At 39.0% G+C, this 27,218-nt stretch overlaps 1 protein-coding gene across 2 annotated transcripts in view; it reads right to left on the bottom strand.

Moving 5' to 3' along the window:
- The window catches only part of gfra1a (gdnf family receptor alpha 1a), a 172,882-nt gene that overhangs the window by 121,197 nt on the left and 24,467 nt on the right, over positions 1-27,218 (bottom strand). Inside the window, exon 4 of one of the 2 annotated variants that reach the window (XM_047351810.1) lies at positions 22,150-22,320. The exons of the other annotated variant lie outside the window; for it this stretch is intronic. Coding sequence (XP_047207766.1) covers positions 22,150-22,320 — 171 coding nt within the window. The remainder of the gene's footprint in view (positions 1-22,149; positions 22,321-27,218) is intronic. 2 annotated transcript variants of the gene reach the window in all.

Here is a 27,218-nt window from a genome sequence, read left to right as displayed (position 1 = left end):
AGCTCGCTCTTCTTCTGCTTGTGCTTTCTGTCTTTTTCTGGTTTCCTAGGGTGAAATTACATCCTTTATTTGGCTGCTGCCACAACAGAAGCAACTTCCAAATGCCATGTCTTTTGTTTCTAGTGTGAAGGACCCAAGGTAATGTTCTTCGGCTCTGTCTGAAGCTTATCTCAGGCCCTGTTCACATGAGAATGTTTTCTGATAAAAAATGAAAAAGTCAAGTTGCATTTCTACTGTTTGTTTAGGAGCACGTTTTCTCTGAAAATGGCACAATTTGAGAACAGGTTTGAAAACGTTCCGGTCTCCGTTGTCACGTAGTTCTCATGCAGAAATCTTTCTTATGCCCTGGCTCATTCGCAGTTTGACTGAAATCAGTAGAAATTAATGCACAACATAATGGCTGCTGACCAGTTTAAAACCTACAGAAGACAAAGATACCAACAAGAACAAAGGCAGATTGCAGTGAACCTACTTGTGCTGCTGACTCTTTTGATTCTAACAATGGTTCTCCCACAAAGTGCTCATTTTCTCCCACATTTCAAAACAGTAAGTGTGTGTACATGTTGAGTGTCAAAGAACATACCGCCAATGAGTGGTGTGGCAGGATTATATGTGCAAGTTTCATGTCACCTTGGTTTGTTCAGATAAAAAATCAAATTTAGCCAATTTTTGATGCTGTTACTGGCAGCTGTAAATAACTACATCCCTTTGATTAAATTACAAATAATTGCATTAAAAAACTGCAGGGAAATAAATGTAGGCTTGAAAAGGGAAACTAGTATCTTTAAACAAATCAAGCTGATTATTTTTAAATTTCCTTTTATTTGATTTACTTCGCTAATTGTACCAAATCACCTTGAATTACTAGAGGTGTCTTTATTTAGAATAACCGACGAGGTTGAATTAAATCAGCTTGAAGTGGAAAATAGAAACCTGGACTTAGCTGACTAAATTAAAAAGTATTTATATGAATATAAATTAATTATAATTTGTTTATTGGATTTCCTTTATTTCTATACAAATTGAACAGAATTGGACCAAATTCACTTAAATTAAATAGTAATAATCAGAAATAAACTGGATAAAATTGGAAAACAAATCACTTCATAACAATTTTCAATTAACGGAAATGGATTATAATTTAACTGAGCAGCACTGGAATGGTATAGATGGTTTATAATTGGTTCATTAGACTGCAGTGATATTTTTAACGGATTAAATTACATTGAACTAATCTGAGTTGTTTTAAGGTAAATTTATAGACATACTTTATTTTAAATTCATTGATTAAAGTGTATCATAGTTAGCTTGAACCAAAATCTAAAGACTTTTTAAAATTAAGAGTGAATTTCATAACTGGATTGATTTTTACTGAACTGAACTTTATTGGCTTCAATTACAAACTTGAATTAAATGGTTTAAATGATTGGATTTATCTTTAAACAAATTTGATTGATTTGGATGATTTAATCAACATTATCATCATATTATTTTTCCTAAACAGGACTGATTTAACCTGAATGAGATTAATCTGTAATAAAGATAAAACTGAATTATAATTATCTGGACTCAACTGGACTGTCACCATTTTGAATAAAATGAATTAGATCTGTATTTAAACTGTATTTAGTACAATTTAAACAGTGTTCACTCTTAATAAATGGGGAAAAAAACTACATTATGACAAAAGGTTGCATTTATTTTTAAATGAATTGGACAGATTTGGGTAATAATTGAATTGGACCATATGTATTTATTTAAACAACAATGAACTGGCTTGAGCTCAACTGAATGTATCTTGAAAGAATGCCCATAAAAGGACTGAAAATTGAATTTCCGGGTTTAGATTTATGTTGAATGAATTGGAGAACATTGAATCATAATTGAATTGGACTGAACTGCATTTGACTACAATGAAATAGAATGAACTAGTTCAAAAGTATTGCTGGGATTGATTCCTGAAATGGGTGTTTATGCATGGAGTTTGCATGTTCTCCCATGCATGCGTAAGTTATCTCCAGGTATTTCGGCTTCCTCCCACAGTCCAGAAAAATAAATGTGAGGTTAACGTGTAACTTCAATTTGGGATTGCTCTGTTGGGCCGGCCAAACTGCACGTTACAAGGTCTCTGCTGGGAACTCTTTGGAACACAGTTTGCTTCTGTAGACCTCAGAGAGAAAGTCAAGCCACGCTTGTACCTTACCCCCGTTCATGAATGAATACCGGATACACAAACAGCAATTTATTCCTACTTAACTTAGTTCATATGATCGCATGATCGTATGACACTCTTGGATCCAGTTCGAAGAGGTTTGTCTGTTTGCCCACAAAGAGACATTAGCGCGCTGTGTCCCTCCATCCAGTTCCCCTGCGTGGAAGAGGTCAGTTTGTTGCAAAAGCGGTGACTTTAGTTGGACAGTGACGTCACAGGAAGTCCGCTGTTACCCTGTTTCTAGCTGTGCTGGAAGTAGGTTAATGCGATTTATTTTGAAATTTCCAGAAAAGTTGTTACTGGCCCATCATGTTGTACCCATGGCCGGGGTCCAAACGGATGGATGGATGGATGGATGGATGGATGGATGGGTGGGTGGGTGGATGGATGGAAAACAATTTGATGTAAAAATCATATATTTATTATATTTGATTGATTGAATAGGATACCATTAAACGTAGATCTTTTGTCTTTAAGATACGCTCATCATATGGGGCCTGAAGTGTATATGTACTTACTCTGCTGGCAACAGATTTCTGTCCCATGATGTATTTCAACACCACTAAATCCACACATAACGCTACAATAGCCTAAATCCATTAACCATGCAGCTGGTGCAATCTCCCCATTATACCATACTGATCCCAAATGGTTCAACAGGTATGTAATGAAGGAGCTGTTTATTTTTTCCACAGCTGCATGATGCAAAGACCGTACATTTCATTTCAAATGACATTGTTCCAACAGTAAAAAGCTTCAGCAAAGGAATAGTGGAGCTGTCCTTGTGATTACAAGTCTGTTTTGAGATTCATCAGGCAAATAAAATGTGGAGTAAACATGGACTCAAATGCTCATTGCTCCAATGAGAGTTCATGCTGCCTTATTGTGATTAACTTCACCCATGTCTAGCTGCTACATGAGCTGCTATACGATCTTCTGTGTAGGCAAAAGGATTAGCTACAGTGGCAGCACAGACCAAGATAGGTCTGACCCAGCAACATCTGTTTTTCCTCATCCTGATTTATGGTTCAGTCACAAAACCCCAAACAATGCACTGAGGAAAGTTGTAGTCAACTTTATAAACTGCTTTCTTTTTCCAATCCTTACTGAACTGAAAATTTGAACAGAAAAGAAAATTTCCCATATGGGATTCATAAGGCAACATATTCCTCCTTAAGCAGTTTGCACATTAAAAACGCCTCATGGTATTCCTATATTTAGTATGCTACGGGAGCCTAATGGTTATATAAACTAATTCCAACCTCTGTCCAACTTATTCAGCTTCTTGTAAAAACACACTGCAGGCCTCATAGCGGAACACAACCAAACCTAGCATAACTGGCATCTTGAGCACATAATCCCAACTTCAACATGGCACAAAGGAGGAGAGAGGGGGATTAGGGGAAGAGGAAAGAGAACACAACAAAACAGAAAAAAGGTCTGAGGTGGAGAGAAGAAAGAAGCGCAAAAGAAGAAGAGATGCCGGATAATCCAAAGGTGACAGGAGGTAAAAGACATAAAGATCTGAGATTGATTCACAAAGCTTATGTTGGCATTTAAGACACAAGATTCTCCCTGGAGGTTGTTATGTGAACGTGCTGCTAGCTTTGATCTATGTGACAATTTCAAGGAAACATCAAAAATAAATGTGACAAAACAATCCTGCAAGTGTGCAATATCATACTTAAACTCTTAAAGTACAATATTAGTTTTAAAATACAACTTCTGAATGTACAAAGCACAAACTATTGTGTTCTTACAGTCAGGTTAAAAAATGTTGGTCCAACTACAGGGGTTGGACAATGAAACTGAAACACCTGTCATTTTAGTGTGGGAAGTTTCATGGCTAAATTGGACCAGCCTGGTAGCCAGTCTTCATTGATTGCACATTGCACCAGTAAGAGCAGAGTGTGAAGGTTCAATTAGCAGGGTAAGAGCACAGTTTTGCTCAAAATATTGAAATGCACACAATATTATGGGTGACATACCAGAGTTCAAAAGAGGACAAATTGTTGGTGCACATCTTGCTGGTGCATCTGTGACCAAGACAGCAAGTCTTTGTTATGTATCAAGAGCCACGGTATCCAGGGTAATGTCAGCATACCACCAGGAAGGACAAACCACATCCAACAGGATTAACTGTGGACCCAAAAGGAAGCTGTCTGAAAGGGATGTTCGGGTGCTAACCCGGTTTGTATCCAAAAAATATAAAACCACGGCTGCCCAAGTCACGGCAGATTTAAATGTGCACCTCAACTCTCCTGTTTCCACCAGAACTGTCCGTCAGGAGCTCCACAGGGTCAATATACATGGCCGGGCTGCTATAGCCAAACCTTTGGTCACTCATGCAAATGCCAAACGTCGGTTTCAATGGTGCAAGGAGCGCAAATCTTGGGTTGTGGACAATGTGAAGCATGTATTGTTCTCTGATGAGTCCACCTTTACTGTTTTCCCCACATCTGGGAAAGTTACGGTGTGAAGAAGCCCCAAAGAAGCGTACCACCCAGACTGTTGCATACCCAGAGTGAAGCAAGGGAGTGGATCAGTGATGGTTTGGGCTGCCATATCATGGCATTCCCTTGGCCCAATACTTGTGCTAGATGGGCGCGTCACTGCCAAGGACTACCGAACCATTCTTGAGGACCATGTGCATCCAAAGGTTCAAACATTGTATCCTGAAGGCGGTGCCGTGTATCAGGATGACAATGCACCAATACACACAGCAAGACTGGTGAAAGATTGGTTTGATGAACATGAAAGTGAAGTTGAACATCTCCCATGGCCTGCACAGTCACCAGATCTAAATATTATTGAGCCACTTTGGGGTGTTTTGGAGGAGTGAGTTAGGAAACGTTTTCCTCCACCAGTATCACGTAGTGACCTGGCCACTATCCTGCAAGAAGAATGGCTTAAAATCCCTCTGACCACTGTGCAGGACTTGTATATGTCATTCCCAAGACGAATTGATGTATTGGCCGCAAAAGGAGGCCCTACACCATACTAATAAATTATTGTGGTCTAAAACCAGGTGTTTCAGTTTCATTGTCCAACCCCTGTATATATTTGACATATGAATGAACTGGGGTTAAAGATACTATCTGGTGGTGTATTTGCTTCACCATCAGACTTACACCAACAGTTAAAACAAGGGCGTGGAATGAAGTTTGGATTTCCACAGCAGGATTTCAGAAAATCCAACGATTTTAAAAAGTGGACTGAGAAAAAAAGCACTAACTGTGCTTTGTATATTTTATGTCGATGACATCACAGGAGGCACAAGAATTGGGCCCATCTGCTGGAATCAGTAAACATCATGACAGATGAGCATTTTTTTCAGATTTCAACACAGATTCTGAAGCCATGAAGTTGGAAGATGTTGAAACTTCCATATTTTAATCTGAGTTTAAATCTGATGAGACTCACTACCACCATTTTACAAACTTTAACCTGTACAAATCAGTTAAATTCCTGCTTGAGCTTTTCCATGTGATCGGTTTCCGTACATATTCAACACTCGAAATATGACTAAATGTAATTTTCTGCTTAAACAGTTACACAGTTAGACTCTAAACCATCACTGCATGTAGTCTGAACTATTATAGCTTACCACAACAGTTTTCCTCTTTCTGAGGGCCCATGGGATTATTTTCTCTCTTTGGCTTGTGGTAGCAGGTAGGAATTAACTGGTGGGACTGGGCTCTGTATAAATCAGTCTGTCTGGTGATCATTTTTGGTGGAGAAAGCAGGTGATGCTACAGTTCCACACTTAAAAATCATCCAATAGAATGCTTCTCCAGACTATATGGTTTTTAATACAAGAACCTCTAAATAATCTCTGACCTATATTAATAAAATTTACCAATTCCAATCTGCTCTGATTGTCTTTGTTAACCGGTTCCATGTGTTTTTTTTTTTTTTTGTTGCCAAAGTTTTCTGAAATCTTTGCAGTGTTTTCACATATGACTCAAATGCTTTGCTGCAGTTGTACTGAATAAAACCAGAATGTGGGGCCGTTGGGCAAACTTTCCTCTACACATGGAAATTACAATAGACTGACAGGTACACATCAACCTCATGGTTTTTTTAACTACATAACTACATAAACATTTTATTTTTCCTAAATAATCTTTGTGTTTGTCTTTTCAAACCAATTCTCATAAACAAAAATACTTGCGGGAAAATGCACAAAAACATTATTCACATTTGCCAATGTGAATCATTGCCAACCCTATGCCAACCTTATATGTGGCGATGTAACACAGTCACTGAAATATTCTTAATATGGGCTTAAAAACCTTCTTTGAAAAACCACTTTTGTAAAACATTCATTCATTAGAAATATATTTAAAAAAAATTAACTAAAACAAAAACCATTTGCAGCTGCCTAGATAAGCCCTTGCTAAAGTTCTCCAGATAATAATCCTTTAAAGTTTGATCAAAACATGCAGATCAAGAGGACAGAAACAGGTAGAAAAATACAAAAGGACAAAACTATAATTAGTTCCTTTATGCCTTTTGTGATGTCACCAGAGTGGTAGATGTTTGTTATTGAGGTAGATTTTATCTTGATGGAATCAAGATGTACAACCAAAAAAAGAAAAACAAATTGAAAAATCATTATAATGGTAGTATGTAAAGGAATGTATTATGAGAACTATAAGGCAGGGAGAAGTAGATTTTCCTTCAAACCATCTCATTAAGCTTTTTAACACAAAACCATAATGGCTGCCTTGTCAAGATCTGCCATTTTGTTCGTTTTTGTTTACTTTGCCGTTAAAGGTTTTCCCTGTTCTTGTGATTGGTAGTTTACTTTTGTTTAGCTAATATTTGCTTAGATTCTTGGGCTTGTTTACATGTCCTTAAATTTTGTTCTTTCTAGAGTTACTATTTATGTTAGATTATGTTTAGGTTTCTTTTCCCTGTTCCTTCCCTTGTCCTTAGATCCTCTTCAGTTATTGTTTACTCAAATGTTTGTTTCCCTTTAGATTTGTTGTTCTTTGTGTTAGTCCCTTCTGTTTTAGTTCTTCTTTGGTAGTTATTAGTATTTGATTATTTGTTCCTGCTAAGTTTAATTTCCTCTTATTGTTTATGTTTTAGTCATCTGTTATGTTAGGTCTTCACTTTCTCTGCTTCCCCCAGCTAGTTCTGTATTTATTGTCTCTTTCTTACCCAGTTTCCCATTTCCTGGTTTCTAGTTTGTTTACGTTTTCATGTAGTTTAGTTTCTCGTGTCCCTGCGTCCCTCAGCATTTATCGCCATAGTAACCATTCATTCCCTTAATCTCCACAGCCGGTTCCCACACCTGTCCTCACTTCCTTTCTGATTGCCTTAGCCTTCCCGCTCATTGGTCTATTCTCCTCCTCTCCCTGCTCTTCTACCTGGTTGTACTCATTGTTCCCTACCGGTTCCTCACGTCATAGAACCCATGAAAGGTCACGGCTCTTCTCGAGCTCCTAATGTTTCCCTACATTGTGCAAATAGCAAATAGAGTATTTCATCTGTGAATGTCCAGCGAACCTGTAAGTGTTTTATTACGAGCCTTTATTAAAGTTGATTTCACTCATCATGCCTAGACCAGGTCCCTCTTTGCGTTTTGGTCCAAAACAACCTCAAACCTTGACATGCCTGGAATATTGATACTATTTAAGGTTACCAGTTTTATGCAAATTTCACCTTAATCAGATCATTCAAAAGTTATAAAACTAAAGAGATCTCTGTTCTCCTCTGAACTTTGGGCAAAATTAAAAAATGACTTTGGCTACTTTGGGAACAAATTTGCTCCTGTCCAGCCAAAGACCTGCTGCACTAATGCATACTTCCACATTAATCTACTCACAGCCTGACCCCTTGAATCCCTCCCTTCTCTTATTTTCATTTCATTAAAGCGACAAAGGGATGAAGTCACTGACATGCCAAATAGAAATGATGCAGGCCAAAGAAATATGAAATAAAAAAAATTTCCCTACCAGCTCAGTGATGTCAGAGTGACTTCACACTTTATTTATTTTTAATATTCACATTGGGTAAGTAATTCTAAAAGTGTTGCAGCTAAATAGCAGGAGACGAATTAAGTTAAATCATAAATAGTGTGGCTATCCCACTGTGTAAATCTCTAGTCAAACATCCTAAGATGGAGTGTGCTTGAGTGTATGAATACATTACTTTGAGTTCCCACTTGTAAATGAAATTGGTTTCCTTTCCAGTGGTAAGCGTATTTGCACTGAGTACATTTCAACCTTCACTTCCCCAAGTTAAGATGCCAGAGCAGCAGCGATTTGCATGTAAATCTCCTAAGTTTAAGCACACAGCCTACGCTTGCTGGCTTGCTCTCTGTCTGTCCCCCGTTTTTTGTTTTTTTTAAACACCCATACACACACGGTCTGTCTCTCTCTCTCTACCCCTGACAAACACATATGCAAAAAGCTGCACAGCAAATCCAACTCAAACTTACTAGAACTCCATAACTTGATTTCCCGTAAATACACTGTAGGGCAATTCTGGAGCGAGTCGCTGGCAGAGGTGCAAAATCAAGCGAGTACGCAGCGAAAACCCACACAGTCTACTCTGCAAAACTGCACAAAGTCTCAAACAAGACACGCAGATACCTACACACACAAATCAGCATTCACCTGTCTGCTAAATAATTATGGAAGCTGCCTTTTTTATTTAAACATCCAGTATCCTGATAAAACTGAATATCAGACTCTGGCTCATTGCATTATTGTAGAAAAAATCAAAGCAGAACACAGTGTGGAAAGATTACGGTTACATGCTAGCTTGGTCACAGAAGACTCATATAACACTCCAAACATATTTGCCCTTGTTTGAACACCTTATCCCTGTTACTCAGCCTCAACCCTACATTCTGTGCATCCATGCAAAAGACTGGTTTATTTATTGATAATGAGCTGAGGAAGAAAGAAAATCAGATGGGACTGTTTGGCCATAGAAACAGAATTTTTTGGACTGTACATGGAGAACAACACTTCTGTTGAGGATTGTAACAGAATGCATTGCAGATCACTGGCAAGACTGCTAGCAAAGAAGTTATGAGTAACTTCTCCACAAACAAATGAATTAACTAATTTTGGCATCAACCAACAAATGTCAGTATTTCATCTATAAAAATGTTTAATTTCAGATTTGATGTTTATCAGAGTTATTACATGTTGTATTTCATAAGGCTTCTTTAACAAGAAAAACAATTCATGTTGTGTTTTTAAATAAAGAAAATAGTGCTATTTCTTCAATAACCAGTATGTGTATTTAAATTTGTTATAAGTTTCAGAAAAGATGCCCCGAGAAACAAAGTGGTGACAGGAATCAGCTGGATTTTCTGATCTGTTGGGATAAAAACACTTTAATGTGGACACAGTGGTGTGAAGAGATTAGCTATTTTCAGTATCAGTAATGTGTTTAAAAATATAGACAGACATGTAAGAAGCTATTTCACAGAAAACACAGTTTTATTCCGAGGCATATATGTGGATTTGGGCTGCAACTGTAAGAGAGAGAGTGGAACTTCAAGAGATAACAGGAAGGCTTGATGTATTACAGCAAAGTTGCTATGTTTGGTCCATTTGAACCTTCAGTTTTTGCCATAGAGAAGGCTGGATTTGTTGGCAGCAAATTCAGAGTCAAGCTAAAGACAATTTCTAGGAGAAACACAAGGAGACTGTTTTTTCCAACTGTGCTAACCATGCTACGCACTAATTTATGAAGCAAAAGGCAGTTTGAAATGTCAACTCTGCGGTTAACATTTTCTTTGTTTGAAAATAAGAGCAAAACTTACGACTGTTCTCCCAGCTAAAATGCTGCAAAAAACATTTTACAAGCTGTTTTATGCCTTCTCAACTAACAGTTCTTAAAGAGAAATCAGAATTGTTTAAAATCTACATTAGCAAGAGAAGACTTTACAAAAATTGGAGTTTGAAAATCAGCTACAAAATGTCAAGACCAAGTTACCAATGCATATTTGACCTCTTGACATACTGTCCATGTAACAAACATTGGTGAAAACTGATGGCGTACTGGCTCCTTGAATATATCTATTTTTGTAGTAAAATATTTTAACCATTACCCTCTTGTGATGTCAAATAAAGCACCAAAGGGACACTTGATATTCACGGGTAGAGGTGCCATGAAGAAATGAGATTCAGTCAAGTTGTAGAGACAAATATTAAAAAGGGTTAGCCCTTAGTGTCTCTTCTGTAATGACTTTATTGCAGAGTTTTATTTAGAATTTGTAAATAAAAAATAAAAAAATATTGTTCTCTAAAAATGATACTCTCAGTGGAAAGCCAAAATTAAAGTTGGTGCCGAAGACATTCAAAAAACATTTAAAAATGAATCTGCTCAGGATTTTCCACAACGCCTTCTCTTTCTGCCAAAATCAATCATGTATTTGCCAAATCCACAAGCCAAGTCCTTCAGCTTGTCCTCCAAGCCTAATGTGTGGAGTCTAAAAAGCTCTGCAGTGTCACGTCAAAACAGCCGCCAGAATCCCAGCTCCCACAGGCTTTCTGTTGATACTGTATACGGATGTCAGCAGGAAGGAAATGCCCCCGCTCATTTGTCAGCCCTGAAAAACGGAGCAGAGGCAGCCTTCTGGTGGGAGCGTGTTCACGTGTGTGTCATCATCAGTGATTTTAACGGATAAGCTCCACATGCCCAACAGCAGCGTATTGTGAATCACCCATCAGGACACCTGGCTCTCTGCGGCTCGCAAATAAAGGTTGACTACATGCATCACTGTCACACTAACATGTTCGGTCTGTGCCGTCCTCTTCCTGGCCGAACTGCATATTGTATCCCTTTCACTTTGTCCTGCCTCTGGCTGGACAGTGATAAGTGCCCCATTCTCAGTAAATGCGAAGATGTGAATAATGGATGAAGTACAAGCTGTGTGCGACCGCAGCAGAGAAACTGAATGATGAACACGGACACAAGGAGAGATATTTCAGGAGCAGCAGGAGTCTCAGTTAGCCATCTTGCTCCTGTCTTCTTATTTTCGACTTTTAGCATTTGTCATGAGAAATCTGTTATTTTATTCCAAAAATAACACAAATCAGTTGCCAGACAAACTAATTCTACTCAGAAAGTTGTTTCCATTCAGAGCCTCAAGCGTTCTGACCCTCAGTCAACTGGATTCACTGTTTAGTGTGTTATTTAACCTTAAAACCACTCACACCATGTCGGCCTCACTCAGTGAATAAACGAGGCTGTCACCGACATGCAAACACACATTGCTCTCCATTCCCTGTAGGTGGTACAATCATGCCAACTCCTATTCCTATAATGTTCTTCATATTTCATAATTCATGTTGGGATCCTTTTTTTTGACCATGCACGAGTGCAATGTACACATGTGTTCATCACTGACTGAGTGTTAGCATTCGTGGCATTTTGCGAGGTGTTTTTGCAGCTCAGTGCCAGTAACCTGTGGGGGCATTTGCGGGTGTCTGACTCCTCTGGTTAGTCGTCCAGCGGAGTTTCCTTCAAGGCTGAAAACACACTCAGTGACCTGTGCTGATGTGCTTGAGCAAAAAAGAAAGGCGGTTGTGAGTGAGGAGAGGAGCCTGAGATCATTTTGAGTTTATACAAAATGCATTTCAAAACTAAGCCTGTCCTGTTTTGTAATTTTGCATTAGGAGTAGATTTGCCCTGACAAAACTGGCTGTTGACCAGAATCTGCTAGACCAGCCCCGACCAGTGGCCGAATGATCAGTAGTCTCAAAAATCCAATATTTTACAGATTAGTGAACACATCAAACTCAGTGTACCCATGTGTTTAAAAATATAGTCATAAGGGCCACAAATATGTAAACTGCTATTTAAAAGTGAAATGTATTTTGTACATCATGCTGAAAGTTCTGCAGTTTATTCTGTCTGCAAGAAAGTGAGAGAGAGCAAGACTCTCAGCAGACACGTAACAGGAAGGCTAATCGAGTAAAGTATCTCTGTTTTATCCTTTTAACCTTTTAACATCTGTTTGTTATGGGATATGTAAGATTTTGAAGTGATGTCAACTTTTTAAGATCTTAACGTAGCTCCCCAAGTCCACGAATGAGAGACGCTTGTACCTCATGGACAACTATGTGCCCCAGTTCATACTATTTTGTCACCTATAGGGTTCTACTTGATAAGATACAGGTTTCAATAAATCTGTAATGCAGTGGCTAATACACTGTCTACTCATATGAGGAGAAGAAGAAAATAACCAAAAAGGGATTTAAGACAAAAGCGATTTAACACATTATATATCATAGTGGTTTTTGTATCCATGTTGTCCGCAAAACATATATATGCCCATGGGGAAAGATATTTTCTTGTTGTATTGTTTCAAACAGGCATTGTCATGATCCTTTATTTTCTTTAGCTGCTGTGTGTTTGATGCCAAAAACCTGGGCTGCACGCGGATGTCTTCAGAGACCTGAGCAGCCTGTAGTGGACAGGTACAGATGAGGTAATCTACAGCACACAGACTTCACTGTCGAGCAGACTAAGGGGTGTGAATTGGGCATTCGAAATATTAGAGTTCTGGTACGTGTTGATGTTCTAGACAATGTTCACACAAGGAGACTGCTGCTTTAGTAATGCTAGCCCACTAACTGAGCTAACTGCTAAGATTCTAAAAATTATTACAAATGTCAACTCCACAATCATTTTGTCTGGTATTCTATGAAATTGAAATACTTGTCTGAAAACAGTTTCAATGCTCTTTTTCATTTGAACCCAGGACCTTCTTGCTGCAAGGCAACAGTGCTACCAACTGCGCCACCATGCAGCCAGAAAAACAACTGGTTATGGCTAAATTTGTTATCATCAGCATAAGGCTTGACAAAAACTAGAGATATAAACATTTCCACACAGTCCTAACCAGTGCGTCTCTAGATACATGTGTTTGTTTTCTTCACCTTCCTTCAGTATGCAGGAGACCATTTTGTTTTTGCATTTATTTTGACTTTTGTCTTTTGATTTTTAAAGTCACGTTCGGTGTCGAGTTACATTCACAAACCATGCAATACAATTTATAATGACATGAAGGATCTTGGACTACCAATGAAGCTTTTTACTACGAGGAACAAATGTCTTCTTCAGGACAGATTAACAACCTTTGATGTGAACTTTGACTTTTGTCTCTTTGCAAATCGTTTGTATGTGTGGACAGGCATGAAAGAAAGAGGGAATTTCCAAATCAATGACATTGCCTCTTTAAAATAAAATCATTCCATTTGGCGTTTTCAGACAGTTTGAAGTACCCTCTTCTATCAGCAGAAACAGATGTGTCACTTTCATGAATTATACATTTACCACATCAAAAATAGTCCCATGATTTCTGAATATCATGACGCATGGCTCTTGACTAATGCTGCACACTTCCCATCACGAAATCGGCCATTTCACTGATGTGTTTATTATGCTCAATGACCTTTCTAAGAAAGCAGACATTTCTCTTTCGTTCACATTTTAAGTGAAGTTTCTGGTACAACGTATCTCAAATGGTTCCTTCGTGGCCTTTTATAAGCTTTTCTTTTGAAGAATGCTGATGTGAAATAAGGTTTTTCTCTCCCACAATAATGACTCATTTGGCTGAGGAGGAGTTTTGATGCGCACTCAGTTTATGACCATGGCTTATCCAAAAGATAGCTGGCAGGTGGCCAAACTTTAAGTGGAAAACGCCACAAGAAAACGACTGTCTATCCCTCGTGGAAGAGAAAGTCATTAAAGGTTCTCTACTTTGGCATTTTTAGTTTGAATTTGAGCAATAGGTAGAGCTCCCATTATGATCAGAATTTAGCCACAGAAATAGGGATGCCTTGATAAAATTGTATCGTCCTTAATTCTAATCTCGACATTTAAAATTAGGCCTTGGCCTTACACTCTTATACTTTATAAAAGTTAATCAAATCAAAACAGGGTATATGATACACAATATTAACACACTATAATGTAGCAGTATTACATGCCTACATTAGTATTGTGAATATATCACTTAACCTGGATGGCATTAAATTGACCTCCGGTAATAAAGTAAAAAAATAAACCTTGGTGTTTTGACCAGGACATGTAATTTAAATCCCATATTAAACAGGTTTCTAGGATTTCCTTCTTTCACCTCCAGAATATTGCCAGAATTAGAAGTATCCTATCCAGGAGTGATGCTGAAAAACTAGTCCATGCATTTGTTACTTCAAGGCTGAACTATTGCAATTCTTTACCATCGGGATGTCCACAAAATGCAGTTAAAAGCCTTCAGTTGATTCAAAATGCTGCAGCAAGAGTTCTGATGAAAATTAAAAAGAGAGATCATATTTCTCCTATTTTAGCTTCCCTTCATTGGCTCCCTGTTAAATCCAGAATAGAATTTAAAACTCTCGTCCTCACATATAAAGCCCTTAATGATCTAGCTCCATCATACATCAGAGATCTGATTGTTCCATATGTTCCTAACAGAGCACTTCGTTCTCAGACTGCAGGTTTACTGGTGGTTCCTAGAGTCTCTAGAAGTAGAATGGGAGGCAGATTCTTTAGTTATCAGGCTCCTCTCCTGTGGAACCAGCTCTCAGTTTTAGTCTGTGAGGCAGACACCCTGTCTACTTTTAAGGCTAGGCTTAAAACTTTCCTTTTTGATAAAGCTTATAGTTGGAGTGGCTTAGGTTATCCTGAGCTATCTTCCTTATTTTTTTACCTCCATCTTCTTCCCTCCCTGTTGGTTGGAGTAAGGGGGAGTCAGGTTTAGCGTTTAGCCTAAACCGGCTCACTTATGGTTGAGGTGCAAACACACCCTCTATTTCTGCTACCTGTATGACCCCCTCTCTTTTCCAATGGTTATAATCAGTCTGACAGAGAGAGGTATCCCAATCCTTGTGGTTTTTAGTATAACAATGACCATCAGTGCGACCCTTTGTGGGGTGCCTTGAGACGACATTGTTGTAAATAAGCGCCGTTTAATTAAATAATCTAAACTGAAACTATCTCTGTAGTTATGCTGCGATAGCCTTAGGCTGCTGGAGGACATAATGACCACTTTCACCCTCTTCGCTACATTCTCACACTACTCTCCAATTTTGCATTATTTGCTGTTATTTCAGCTTTTAACTTTGTTCTCTCTTTTCTCTTCCTAGAAGCTACACCTGGCCTGCCTCTGTGTCTACCTGTGACACCTTTCTGGAGAAGGGAATCGTCCAAGCTTCAGCTGGCAACAACTTAATGCTCACCTTCTACCGATGATCCACTGATGATTGACTGAGCTTTACTGTGACTAACTCTATGTGCTCTCTTTCAGACTCTAACTTTGAAAACTGGCTCAGTGTTTATCTGTTCTTTCTTTCTAGGTGAAACGACTAAAGGAGCTACATCCATTAACATTTACTTTTCCTTCCCATAGAAAGGACTCCTGGATCAGTGCTTCTTTGTTCTATTTGTGTCTCTGCTCTGTTCTCTCAAACCCCCAGTCGGTCGTGGCAGATGGCCGCTCACACTGAGCCTGGTTCTGCTGGAGGTTTCTTCCTGTTAAAAGGGAGTTTTTCCTCTCCACTGTCACTACATGCATGCTCAGTATGAGGGATTGCTGCAAAGTCAACGCCAGTGACTGTCCACTGTCTCTACATGCTCATCTGGGAGGAGGGAATGCTGCAAGTCAATGACTCGATGCAATGTGCTGGGTTTCCTTAGACAGAAAAACTTTTTTATCCAACTTGAATAAATAACTGAATCTGACTGCACTGTTCAATGGTTAGGATTAATTGGAATGTACGTACCTGACTTTTGTGAAGTGCCTTGAGGCGACATGTGTTGCGAACTGGCACTATATAAATAAAACTGAATTGAACTGAATTGAATATCCCATTTCTCTTACACAAGGATATTCAGGAGCCTGTTATCAATTTTCTTGCCTCTTATGTTGAATGTCTGTGGCCTGTAATTTAGATCTCCAGCACGGGGTTAACGTGGGTAATTAGGCTGCAATAACATTCTGATTATTTATTTCTAACATTACATTCCTGATCAGAATTATAAGACCAGGAAAAATGTTACAAGTATTTGCATTTGTGCCGCTAGAAATGCCAATTTGCAAGCAGAGCTTCAAACTGTAAAAACAACAAATGGAAGCAAAAGACAAAAAAATAATGGCCAATTTATTGAAAGGGACATTTAAACTTAGACTGTTCATAAACTGATCAAAAGTTTAGACCATAGCCAAAAAAAACAAAAACAATAGCTGAATGTGTCAAAGCTACTATGGTTAACCACTTAAAAAAGTTATTTACACATGCTTGATGTTTCCTAAAGGCTGGTGTGAAAATTGCTCCATGTGGTCAAGATGGCTTCATGAAGGACATTCACCATCTAGAACAACTGTCCATTTTTTGTAAACCTGTATGACATCCATTCTAACGATTGTAATTGGATTTTGATCAGAAAAAAATGCAGGATGGTCCAAAAAGATGGACTTTATTCTCCTAGAAAAATCAATCAAATTTTATTTGTAGAGCACTTCCATACAACCAGGTGTAACATGAAGTGCATTAGAGAGATTAAACATAGAGAGACACATAAAACCTCGAGACAGAAAAACTTGCAATGCTTTCAAGTTGTCTAAAGATTTTGATCAGGAGTGTATGTCTGACTTGACATATTTAGCTACAGTCTTTGGTAAAATTCATGTGTTGCTCCTGTTGACAATGGTATTCATGTTTACTTTCTGTTCTAATATGACTCTTTCATAATTCTGATTGTGACACATCGAAACCTATAGAAAAATGCAGTTATCCTGCAATACAATAAGTGTGCTTTGCTTTAAACGTCGAAAAATTTAAGGACTGCTGTTTCAGCTGCTCTCTTTGCCCTCCCACTAACAGCTGAATAGATTACTGGTCGTGCAACTCAAATACAATCACAGACATTTCTCCATAAACAGATAGTGGGAGTCAAATTTCATTAGAGTCTCCGGTGCTGATCGTTTGAGAGTATGATCAGAACTTTAATGTGACACCTTGGAAAAATGAAAAGAAAGCTGTTAATTTAGCAAAGGTTGATCAAAATGTTGGAGGAAGACTGGAAAGAAAAACATTTCCAAGGCAAGAAAATATTAAAATACTCCCCTCCCACTAATACTGGTGTCTACTGTAAAACCAAACTGGAATACAAATGTCAGAATCTCCTCTCCAAGGAGTGGATCCAACACAGGTTAACATTTTCATTACCATTAACGATAAATTAATTCTGGTGTTAAGACCTAATCATAAGTCACAATACCTTTAAAACCTAATATGCTTCAATAAATAGCTGATCATTTGAATGCCTAATCTTTAATCCCAAATGTACATGTTTTACTTTTAATTTACATTTAATCTTAGAATACAGTAATCAGTGTATGCAAGCACTGGGAAACTTCTATGTTGCACCTTCATTTAAGTTTGAAGATCACTTAGTAACCAATAACTAGTCAAATTTCAAGCCACTTCCTTAAAACTCTACATAGCTTAAAGTAAATTTCTCAGTTCAAACTGTGAGTATGCAGAAAGAAAAGCCCCATAAACAAAACAAACACATTTTTCCTGTTTTTCCCTTTCATTCTGGATGTTATCCAAAAGTATTACCTGCCAGGCAACTCCAGAACTTGGCTTCTTTGCCCAACAGGTCTTCTTGCACAAAGAACCCATTTTATATTGTTTCACTGAAAAGGTGCGATTGTCCTTGATATAGAAGAAAGACTTTTGGCCTGCCAGACAAAGGGTGAAGCTGCTTTCCAACTGGGACCCTTTTAATCTGAAGTGAAGCTTTTGTCCACATGCCAAATTTCACGAATGGGGAAAAAGCGGCTAAAAGGGAATAAAAGTGAAGAACATTTCTCATGGCAGCTCATGTGGTTTAAACATGGATATCCTCCATTCTAAATTAGTCTGGTTGGGTTTACGGTCTTCAGAGCACTTTGACTTCTCTTCCAATCTAATGACAGGTGTCATTATGATATGAAAGACGCTCTGACTTCATCTGTGATAATCCTTGATGCAGAGATTCTGGGCTCTCTTGGGTAACGTGCCCAACAGGGCTTCCTGAAGCAACATTCATGTTTAACGTATTTTTGATGAAAATATGCCAACTGGAGGCTTTTTTTAACCATTGTTTTCAAGATATATATTTCTTCATCTTTGTATCTTCTGTTAAGATTCCTAAAAGAGTATATTATTGTTCTGTGAAAAATCTATAACCACAAGATATAACTTGGCTTTACAGCGATGCCTGTGTTTTATTTTGATACACAGTATCAAAATAAAACACTCGTTATTACCTGGGACACTAGATCTTTTTTAGAGACAATCTTGCAGAAGCAATATTTACAGCTGATGCCTTGGAGGCATCCATATTCCTGTTGCAGAGCGGAGGGATTGAAGTTTTTAATTAATCTTAACGCACGCATCCCTGAGGGTACACAAATGCATCAAACACGCACTGCCACAAAACACAGACATATCCTTGTCTTTCTATCTTTACAAGGACTTTGCTTTGACTTCCATTCATTTTCCATTCACGTCTATGACTTAACCCTGTACCCTAATTGTAAATCTAACCAATACCAGTACATACCCAACACTAAACCTGACCTGAACTCAGTTCTCACCTCAGTCATTAACCTAACCCCTAACTCAAAAACAGCATGAAAAACGTGAGGACCAGGAAAATGTCCTGATTTTCCAAAAATAAACCTCTCTTTGTTGGTTATAAACCTCTGACAGTCCTCTCTTGGCAGCAACAACACACATACACACATACACACACACATACACAGTAAAGAATTAGGGCTGAAAGCCAATCTTCCATTAAACCACAGAACTATTTGTGTACACAGCTAATGTTGGATTCAGGATTACCTCTGAACATGTCTACATGTCAGTAGGAGTGCTGTCCCTAGAGTGTTTCAGAACTGATTTAGGAGCAGGTACAACATTCACTACACTGCAGGTGTTGTACTTTCACACCTTTAGGTTACATTGAGGTGCAATAATCTTGAGTCACCGGTTATTCCTTTATATTTTCCTTTCAAACAGACAGACAAACATTTTTTAAAGTGTCCATGTATAATAGTACTCCAGCTTTTCTGGAGTCTTTGAAAGGATGTCTTTGAATACTGGTTGCTACTTGATTAAAGCCAAGTTGACACATATGTGAATAGAGATTGACCAATACGGGTTTTTCTATCGACGTTACTGATCTTTAAAATTCAGGGCGGCCAGTTACTGGTACTTTTTTCCCATTTTGTTTGCATGATTTTTTTTTTTACTCTCAGTCTTTTTAGCCTGTGATCAGAAATTCGGGAGTTGCATTGTAATGTGCTGAAGAATGTGTTAAATAAGTAAATTCTATGTTTACTGTGGCCAAATTGGAGTGTAGCAGTCACATCAGAGATTAGACTCTAAAAGCAAAGTCTGTTTTACTTTACAACGAAAAATGCTGAATCATCTGTGACAGCTTTTTATCTATTGGCTTCTGTTACAACCATATTATACAAATAAAAATGTGTTTTCCGCTGAGGCCCGTTTGTCAGATTAAAAGTACCTTTTGAAATTAACAACCTTTAGGCAGGTATTAAACATACCTTTTATGAAGGCCACATTTCCGCATTAAAAATGTTTTTTTTATTGGTCTGATCTCATATTCTGATTTTAAATGTCATGTTTTTATTGGCTGTGAGTGATAAACAGATACTAACAAAAATAAAGACATTATAATTTATTAAATATGCCATTGTTACCATTAAAGTGCTATAAAATCTTCAAAAGTACAGGTCTCCAATTACCCTTAAAATGTAGTAGATTTATTTTTACTGCTTCCATCTAACCATCTGGATTCCTCACTCAGTCACTGCGAGCATGAATTGTTGACTTGTGGTAATATCTTTATGAATATTTTTGTGATACAAGTGAATGATGGGCAGCCCTCACACAGCTTATTTTAAAACTTTTATTGCTCATTGAATCAGTTTTCCAGGAAACTGTAAAAATTAAAGAAAACTGACAGTTTCTACAACCATTTTTCACATTTAAACTGATGGAAAAACAACACGGCCTCACTAAGGCAAAAATGCCACACACCATTGTTCTGTCACTTTTACAAGTTTGTCTTCATAAAACTATTAGAAAGATTAACTTTGAGGTGGCTGAATTATTGGTTACTGTTGTAAATAATGAATATATGATGTTGTCTACAATTTTAAAAAGCGACTTTAAGGAACACTGAGGTGTCTCTTGCTGCTTCATCTTTTTTGATCTCTTTGAAAAGAAAAAAGCACAAACAGCTGCAAAATAAATGAAATGTCTTTTTGCAAAACAGCAACCAAAAGAGTAATTGCTTAATTACTTGGTTAAAAAGAATCCTCTGAAACCTCTGAATTAAAAATTGGTATTAAAACAGGTAAGTGAAGAAGTGAAATCAAGCGAATAAAACATGTTCTGCCCTGCAGGTTTTATTCCGCTCGCGGAAATCGTGATTCAAACTCACGGCCTCATTGATGTAACTCTCCCTTCAGCAAGACCTGCAGCAAAAAGAGTGTGCCAAAGAGAGCGCATTTCTGTTTCTGATTGGTTGCGCACACAGAGATGATGCTCTGTGCACATGGATTTGCTTTCCTGAGTGATAAATGCCTTCTCGGTCCAACCTGAGAATATGTAAAGGCCCAAGTAGGTGAAGAGACCACATGTGGATGCAGGATGTTTATTAACCCCAAATGCAGTGAATCGTAACATAAAATTCATTCAAACACGTAGCAGGTCGACTTCTCAGATCGTGATGTAAAATGAATGATTTCCCTCCTGCCATCACAGCCTCCAATGAGCTGTTTTTGGCCATAAAACTAATGTAGCAGTCACACAGACCAACTGCCCTTTAAAATGGAAATTCATAACCCAAAATGGCATAGTGGGAACATCAAAGCCTGACATTCCCTCTGGTTCTTTGTTCCCCAAGCTTTAGCTTGACTCTTGCTTCCTCCTCCATCCATCTATCCCTCTCTTCTCTTGGGTTGTTGAACAGAGAAACACATTTCTCAAACCCCCAGTCAGTCGTGGCAGATGGCCGCTCACACTGAGGCTGGTTCTGCTGGAGGTTTCTTCCTGTTAAAAGGGAGTTTTTCCTCTCCACTGTCACTACATGCATGCTCAGTATGAGGGATTGCTGCAAAGTCATCGCCGGTGACTGTCCACTGTCGCTACATGCTCATCCAGGAGGAGTGAATGCTACAAGTCTCTGACTCGACGCAATCTGCTAGGTTTCTTTAGATAGAAAACTTTTTATCCAATTTGAATAAATAACTAACTCTGACTGCACTGTTCAATGGTTACGATTAATTGGAATGTATGTACCTGACTGTTGTGAAGTGCCTTGAGACGACATGTGTTGTGAATTGGCGCTATATAAATAAAACTGAATTGAATTGAATCTGCTTTGGAGATCCTACTGATGAGGAAATGGTTGTTTTCTCTCTTGGCAAACTGGACAGATGGACTGCAGCTGTCATTGAAACTTTTAACAAGGATAATAAGTGGGACAGGTTTACTTGAAACTGATATAACCACAGTTTGCCTTATTTCTAGATTTTGATTCAATTTACCTCAGATCAGTTTATTTATACAAAGCCAGCTTAGCCAGCCTGAACTCAGCTTAATTAGCATGGGCTGCAGCTAAGAACGTAACATTAACCAAGAGTACAAAACCACTAAAACAGGTGTCTTTATGGGTTAAAACAAATGAATCAAAATCAACACTTTACGACTTGTGACACATGAACTATAAATCAGGCTTTGACAATGTAGCATTAGTTATAAATTTTGACAATGTCTTTGTTCTTTTGTAACGTCTCTGACTCAGACTCAGGCTACTTCAACAAAACAATCATGCATCATCAGACACATAAAGACACAACATGCTTTCTTTACCGAGTATGGCCCAATTGGGATGAGCTCTCCTGTTTCTACTAGGATCCTGAAGCTCTGTGGAGGAGGGGCTCCCTCTGCCCAGAATAGCCTCTCTTCCCTGGGACACTCTGCCCTTGGCAGCCCCCATGCCTGGGGCTGAAGTGGCAGAGCTGCTCCATGGTTCCCCACCCTCTGTAAAAGATGTGGTTCACTCAGGACCACCAAGTCAAAATCCACCGGGGCTCACTAGGGTTCACAAGGAGGTCAAGACACCAGAAGAGAACAGGGGAAACCCACAGGTCAAATCTCAAAGGGGAAATCTCACAGAAGAACAGGGTCAGTTTGTTGGAAGGACAAAGTAACATTCTGTGTTTTTTCAAGGAAAAGGTGGCAAAGACAGAAGGAGAACAAAAAAGCAGAAAGGAGCAAGGTGTCTTATGATTTTAGGTTGCACAGTGGGAAGGAATCCAACACAGCTGAGCATACCACAGAGGAGAGTAAAAAAAGAGGAACTTTAGTCTGTAACATCAGCAGGGAGTATAGTTCTTTCTCCGCAGCAGACATAATGAGGAGAAGCTCTCAGCGCTTTAATGAACACAATCACAGCAGCTCTGTACCTGCTCAGCGCAGTCTTCCACAACTGACATGTTGGCAAATTAGGAGCCCAGCCGCAACTAAAGAACAATCTGAGCGCTGCTCACCTAAATTGCCAATTGACAAACTGCACAATTGGAGTTGTGATAGATCACTGTTTAGACCACTTATGTGTGAAGAGAGAGTACACAAAGGCAAATCGATTGAACAGTCACGCTAGCCTCATGTGAAACAAGCACAAGAACAGCCGCCTATGAAACTGTCTGGCAAATTGGGGGGGAGGGGGGCAGTTATAGGATTTAAGCTAGAATGATGGTTATGGATGAAACAAATGCAAATGTATGTATCAATGCCCTCGTTTAACATCTTTGAGAGCTAAAGACTGGCTCAGAGCAAAAGCTCATCTCAGTCCTTTTCTGAGTATTAGTAACAATAGGACTGTGTGTGCTCTGGCGTAGTTGTGCACATTCATTTACTGCTGGGGGGTGGTTGGGGGGAAGAGGGGTTCAAGGCCTTATTTGCTGTTCAGGCATGCTACTGCTCCATGATCAAAAGAAAAGGGACAGACGAATGGAGAAAAGCTGTGATTCTTTGTAGAAAAGTTGTTGGTTAGTTAGAGGCTGCATTCATCGGGGGCGCTGCGGCTGTTAAGAAATATGAGCACATGGGAAAGCTTGTGAATTCCACTTTCAATCAACTAGAGTGCAAAAAGTGCAGCGCAAACAAGAGGACATTCCTACTGCTTGTAGTTTATGGAAGCAAGAATTTCTATAGGATTAGGATTCATTCAAGAGCAATACCAGCAGTGCAAAATGTTATGCATTTTATAATGGCTTCAAGACAGACCAACAAAAAATAGTACATGAACATGAAGGAAGGGAAATGATCCATGGATTCCAACATTTTCACAAATAAAAACCTGAAAGGCATGCCATGCAAATGTCTTCAACCTCATTTACTATGATACCCAACAAAAAACTGTTATGATTCTGGCACGTCTGCTCTACCCTGTCTCCCTGGCTGCAATCAGCAGATTAGATGCACCTGGTGGCTGCTGCAGTGTAGTGCAATCTGTGGAATGCCAAGCACCTGTGTCTTCCCTAATATATACTGACTCTGACAAGCAGACAGTGCCAGATTTTTGAAAGCCATTGTGTGAGTAGATATCCAGCCTTCCTTCCTGTCTGATCATTGTTCTTGACCTTGCCTTGCTTTTTGGATTTATGCATCTGCCTGCTCCCTGTCGGACAATTTGCATTCTGGTTGTCGATCTTGTTTCCTGCATCTGGTTTATGCCTCTGCCTGCCCCTTGCCTGACGCCTCTTGTTCCAATCGTTGACCCTGTTTCTGTCCTTGGATTATTGAGCCAGCCTAGCCCTCAGATTATTCAGCCTGGAGTCACTTCTTACCTGTGTTGTTGAGATCACCGCCTGCCGCCCACTGAGGTTTCCCCTCTGGGTTTCAAGTTCCACTCAAGACAAAAGCAGGTTAGTGGCTTTTCTGATCCTTGCAAAATCTGGAGAGACTACAAGTCACTAATCCCTCTTTCTGCCTCAGTGATTCCTGGAAGCTGTGAGGAGCGTTACCTGTGTGACGTTTTCCTGTGGCTGAATAAACCTTTTAAACTTTCAGTACTGTGTCTGGCTGAATCTTGGGTCCGCCTTTTTCTGATTCATAGCAAAAACGGCAAAACAAATTCCCCTTAGAAACTACCCGCAAACCTAACATGAAACGGCTGTCCTCCTAAAGCTACCGACAGAGAAGTAGCCAAAAGGTCCATGATAATTCTGGAGGAGCTGCAGAGAACCATAGCTCACAAGGAAATGTCTGTTAACAGAATAACTTCTAATTGTGCACGCCACGATTCATCAAGGATGGCACGCGAGAGGGCTGTGTTCTCTCCCCACTCCTATTTTCTCTTTACAGAAATGACTGCACCTCAGTGGACCTATTTGTGAAACTCCCGAATTTTGCTGATGACACCACTATCATTGGTTTAATCCAAGACAACCATGAGTCTGCATAGACAGGAGGTGGATTGACTGGTTGACTGGTGCAGTCAAAACCACCTGGAGCTTAACCCACTCAAGACTGTGGAGATGACGGTAGACACCCACACTGCCTCCCCCCACCATCCTCAACAACACTGTGTCTGCTGTGGATCACTTCTGGTTCCTAGGAACCACCATTTCTTGAGACCTGATCTTGAGACCTCACATGTAGACACTATTTGGATGAAGGTACAGCAGACACTGTACTTCCTACAGCAACTCAAGAAGTACAACTCATCCACAAAACAGGAAATTGCAAAAAAGAATTAAGTCTGCAGAGAGGATCATCAGGGTTGACCTACTCTCCATCCAGGAGTTGTACAGGTCTAGGGTCAGGGAAAGGGCAGCTAAAAGCTCTCCGGACCCCACACTTCCTGGACACAAACTGTTTAGACTTTTACCTTCGGGTCAGATCTACCGAGCGTTGTCTGCTAAAACCAGCCGCCACAGACATAGTTCCTTCTCCCAGGCTGTCTCTTTGCTGAACACTTAACAGTTAGAATACCCAGATCAATACCATATATATTTGCACTAATATATATCATGTAAATATATTTTTTTACAAAAAGTTTTTCTTCCCTTTTAATATAATTACATTTAAAATGTCTTCATTGATAAGCAAAGTGGAACCAAAGCCTCTAGGGGAGACTGGCAATAAAAAGGCCATCATTGAAAGAAAGAAAATAGAAAAACAATTTGCATTTTGCTACAGTCCATGAAGGGGATTCAGTGAACAAGTGGAAGAAGGTGCTTAAGCATAGATGCTATGTGTGTGAGTGTGTGTGGTGGGTAACTAACACAACACACTACCCTGGACACATCATACTCACTGTGAAACATGGTGAGGGCAGCATGATACTTTGGGGGTGCTTTTTTACAGGGAAGATTATTATGCCTGATGGGTTGGTGGGACTAAAGGCAATTCTGGCAGAAAACCTGCTTCAGACTAGGACTTCCTGCAGAAGAAAAGGACCTGAACATACAACCAAATCTACAATGCAATGGTCAGGACCTATTTGTGTTTAAGTATTAGCAAGGTTCAGTTAAGGTCCATATCTGAATCCAATTAAGAATCCATGCCATAACCTAAAGCCTGTGGCTTACAGACACTCGTTATCTGTTCCAACAAAGTTTGAGCTGTTTTACACAGAATAATTCATACAGACATCTGTTTCTAGGTGTACTGGGTCCAACAAACTTGTAGCTGTAAGTGCAACAAAAGGTGGTTTGAAAAAGTATTGACTCAGAAGGACTGAATACAAATGCACACAACTCTTTTCAAATGTTATATGTAAATAATTAGAAACCTTTTTTTTGTCCCTATTTTGTATTGGTCTTTCACAAAAATACTAAATATACTGAAGTTTATGATTGCAACACGGCAAAATGAGAAAAGATCAGGGGCTATTAATAGTTTTATAACCCACTTTAATTTGTACTAGCTTCAATAGAAAACACCTTCCACGTGTACTGGGGTAAAGTTTCAATACCAAGAAAAATCTTTGCACTTCAATCCATAAGGAGTGAGAATATCACAGCTGTCAACGACAGAACAGCTGTAGTTTGACATAACATTTCAATCACGGCAAAGGTCTGGAACCGCAGGCAAAGACAGTTTTCTTTAGTATCTGACAGCAGTTGGAAGTAGAGCAACTCAAAAATTATTCCAAAGGAAATCCAAAAAACTACTAGAAAGCAGTGCCCTGAAACAAATGTATCATTAATCTTTCATAACTTACAGAAATCCTGGATGAATAGAGCAGCAATAAATTCCAGGGCTCATCAAAGCCTCACAAATCTGTAATACATGTATGTAGTCCTGTTCTTCACCAACCATCACCAATTAAAAGCACAATTTAAACTGCGTTTTTCCCTCAAAGAGGGGATAAGGGAAATGTAAAGTATGTGACGTTAAATGTGTCCAAATATTTGTTCTGCTGTGATTTTTATCCAAAGCATTTCATTAAAAATCTTACAGGAAATCTGTTTCAAATTGTGTAAAAAGTGTAACACAGCTTGCCTTTAAAAGTATTGTTGATAAAGTTTTGGGGCAAACAGTGATTGTTCTTCAACACTGAGAATAAGGCTATTTTAAACAAGGGACAAAGCACAATTTTACAAATTCCCCTTAGATTAATGAAACTGTATGAAACTATATTCTAGCACAGAACAGTTGTCTTTGGTTAAGAACATTATTAAGAAACTACTGGACCAATAAAACTCCCTGATGGCTCGACCCGAGGCTAGTTAATATTGTGATGTGACTGTGTGCAGCTGAGAGCTTAAAACAGCAGATTAACACAAGCACATGGCTTTACAGCACCTGCCAGGGTCACCACATTGTGTTTTGCTCTGCCAGTTTAGCATGACATCGTCAGACAGTAAACAGTCAAGCTCACATGCAGACCAGAAAATGAGTAGAAATTTGGTTTGCTTTTGACCTCT

Source organism: Girardinichthys multiradiatus, chromosome 22 (genome assembly GCF_021462225.1).
Source record: "Girardinichthys multiradiatus isolate DD_20200921_A chromosome 22, DD_fGirMul_XY1, whole genome shotgun sequence".
NCBI lineage: Eukaryota > Metazoa > Chordata > Actinopteri > Cyprinodontiformes > Goodeidae > Girardinichthys > Girardinichthys multiradiatus.
This window is presented reverse-complemented; position numbering and strand designations above follow the sequence as displayed.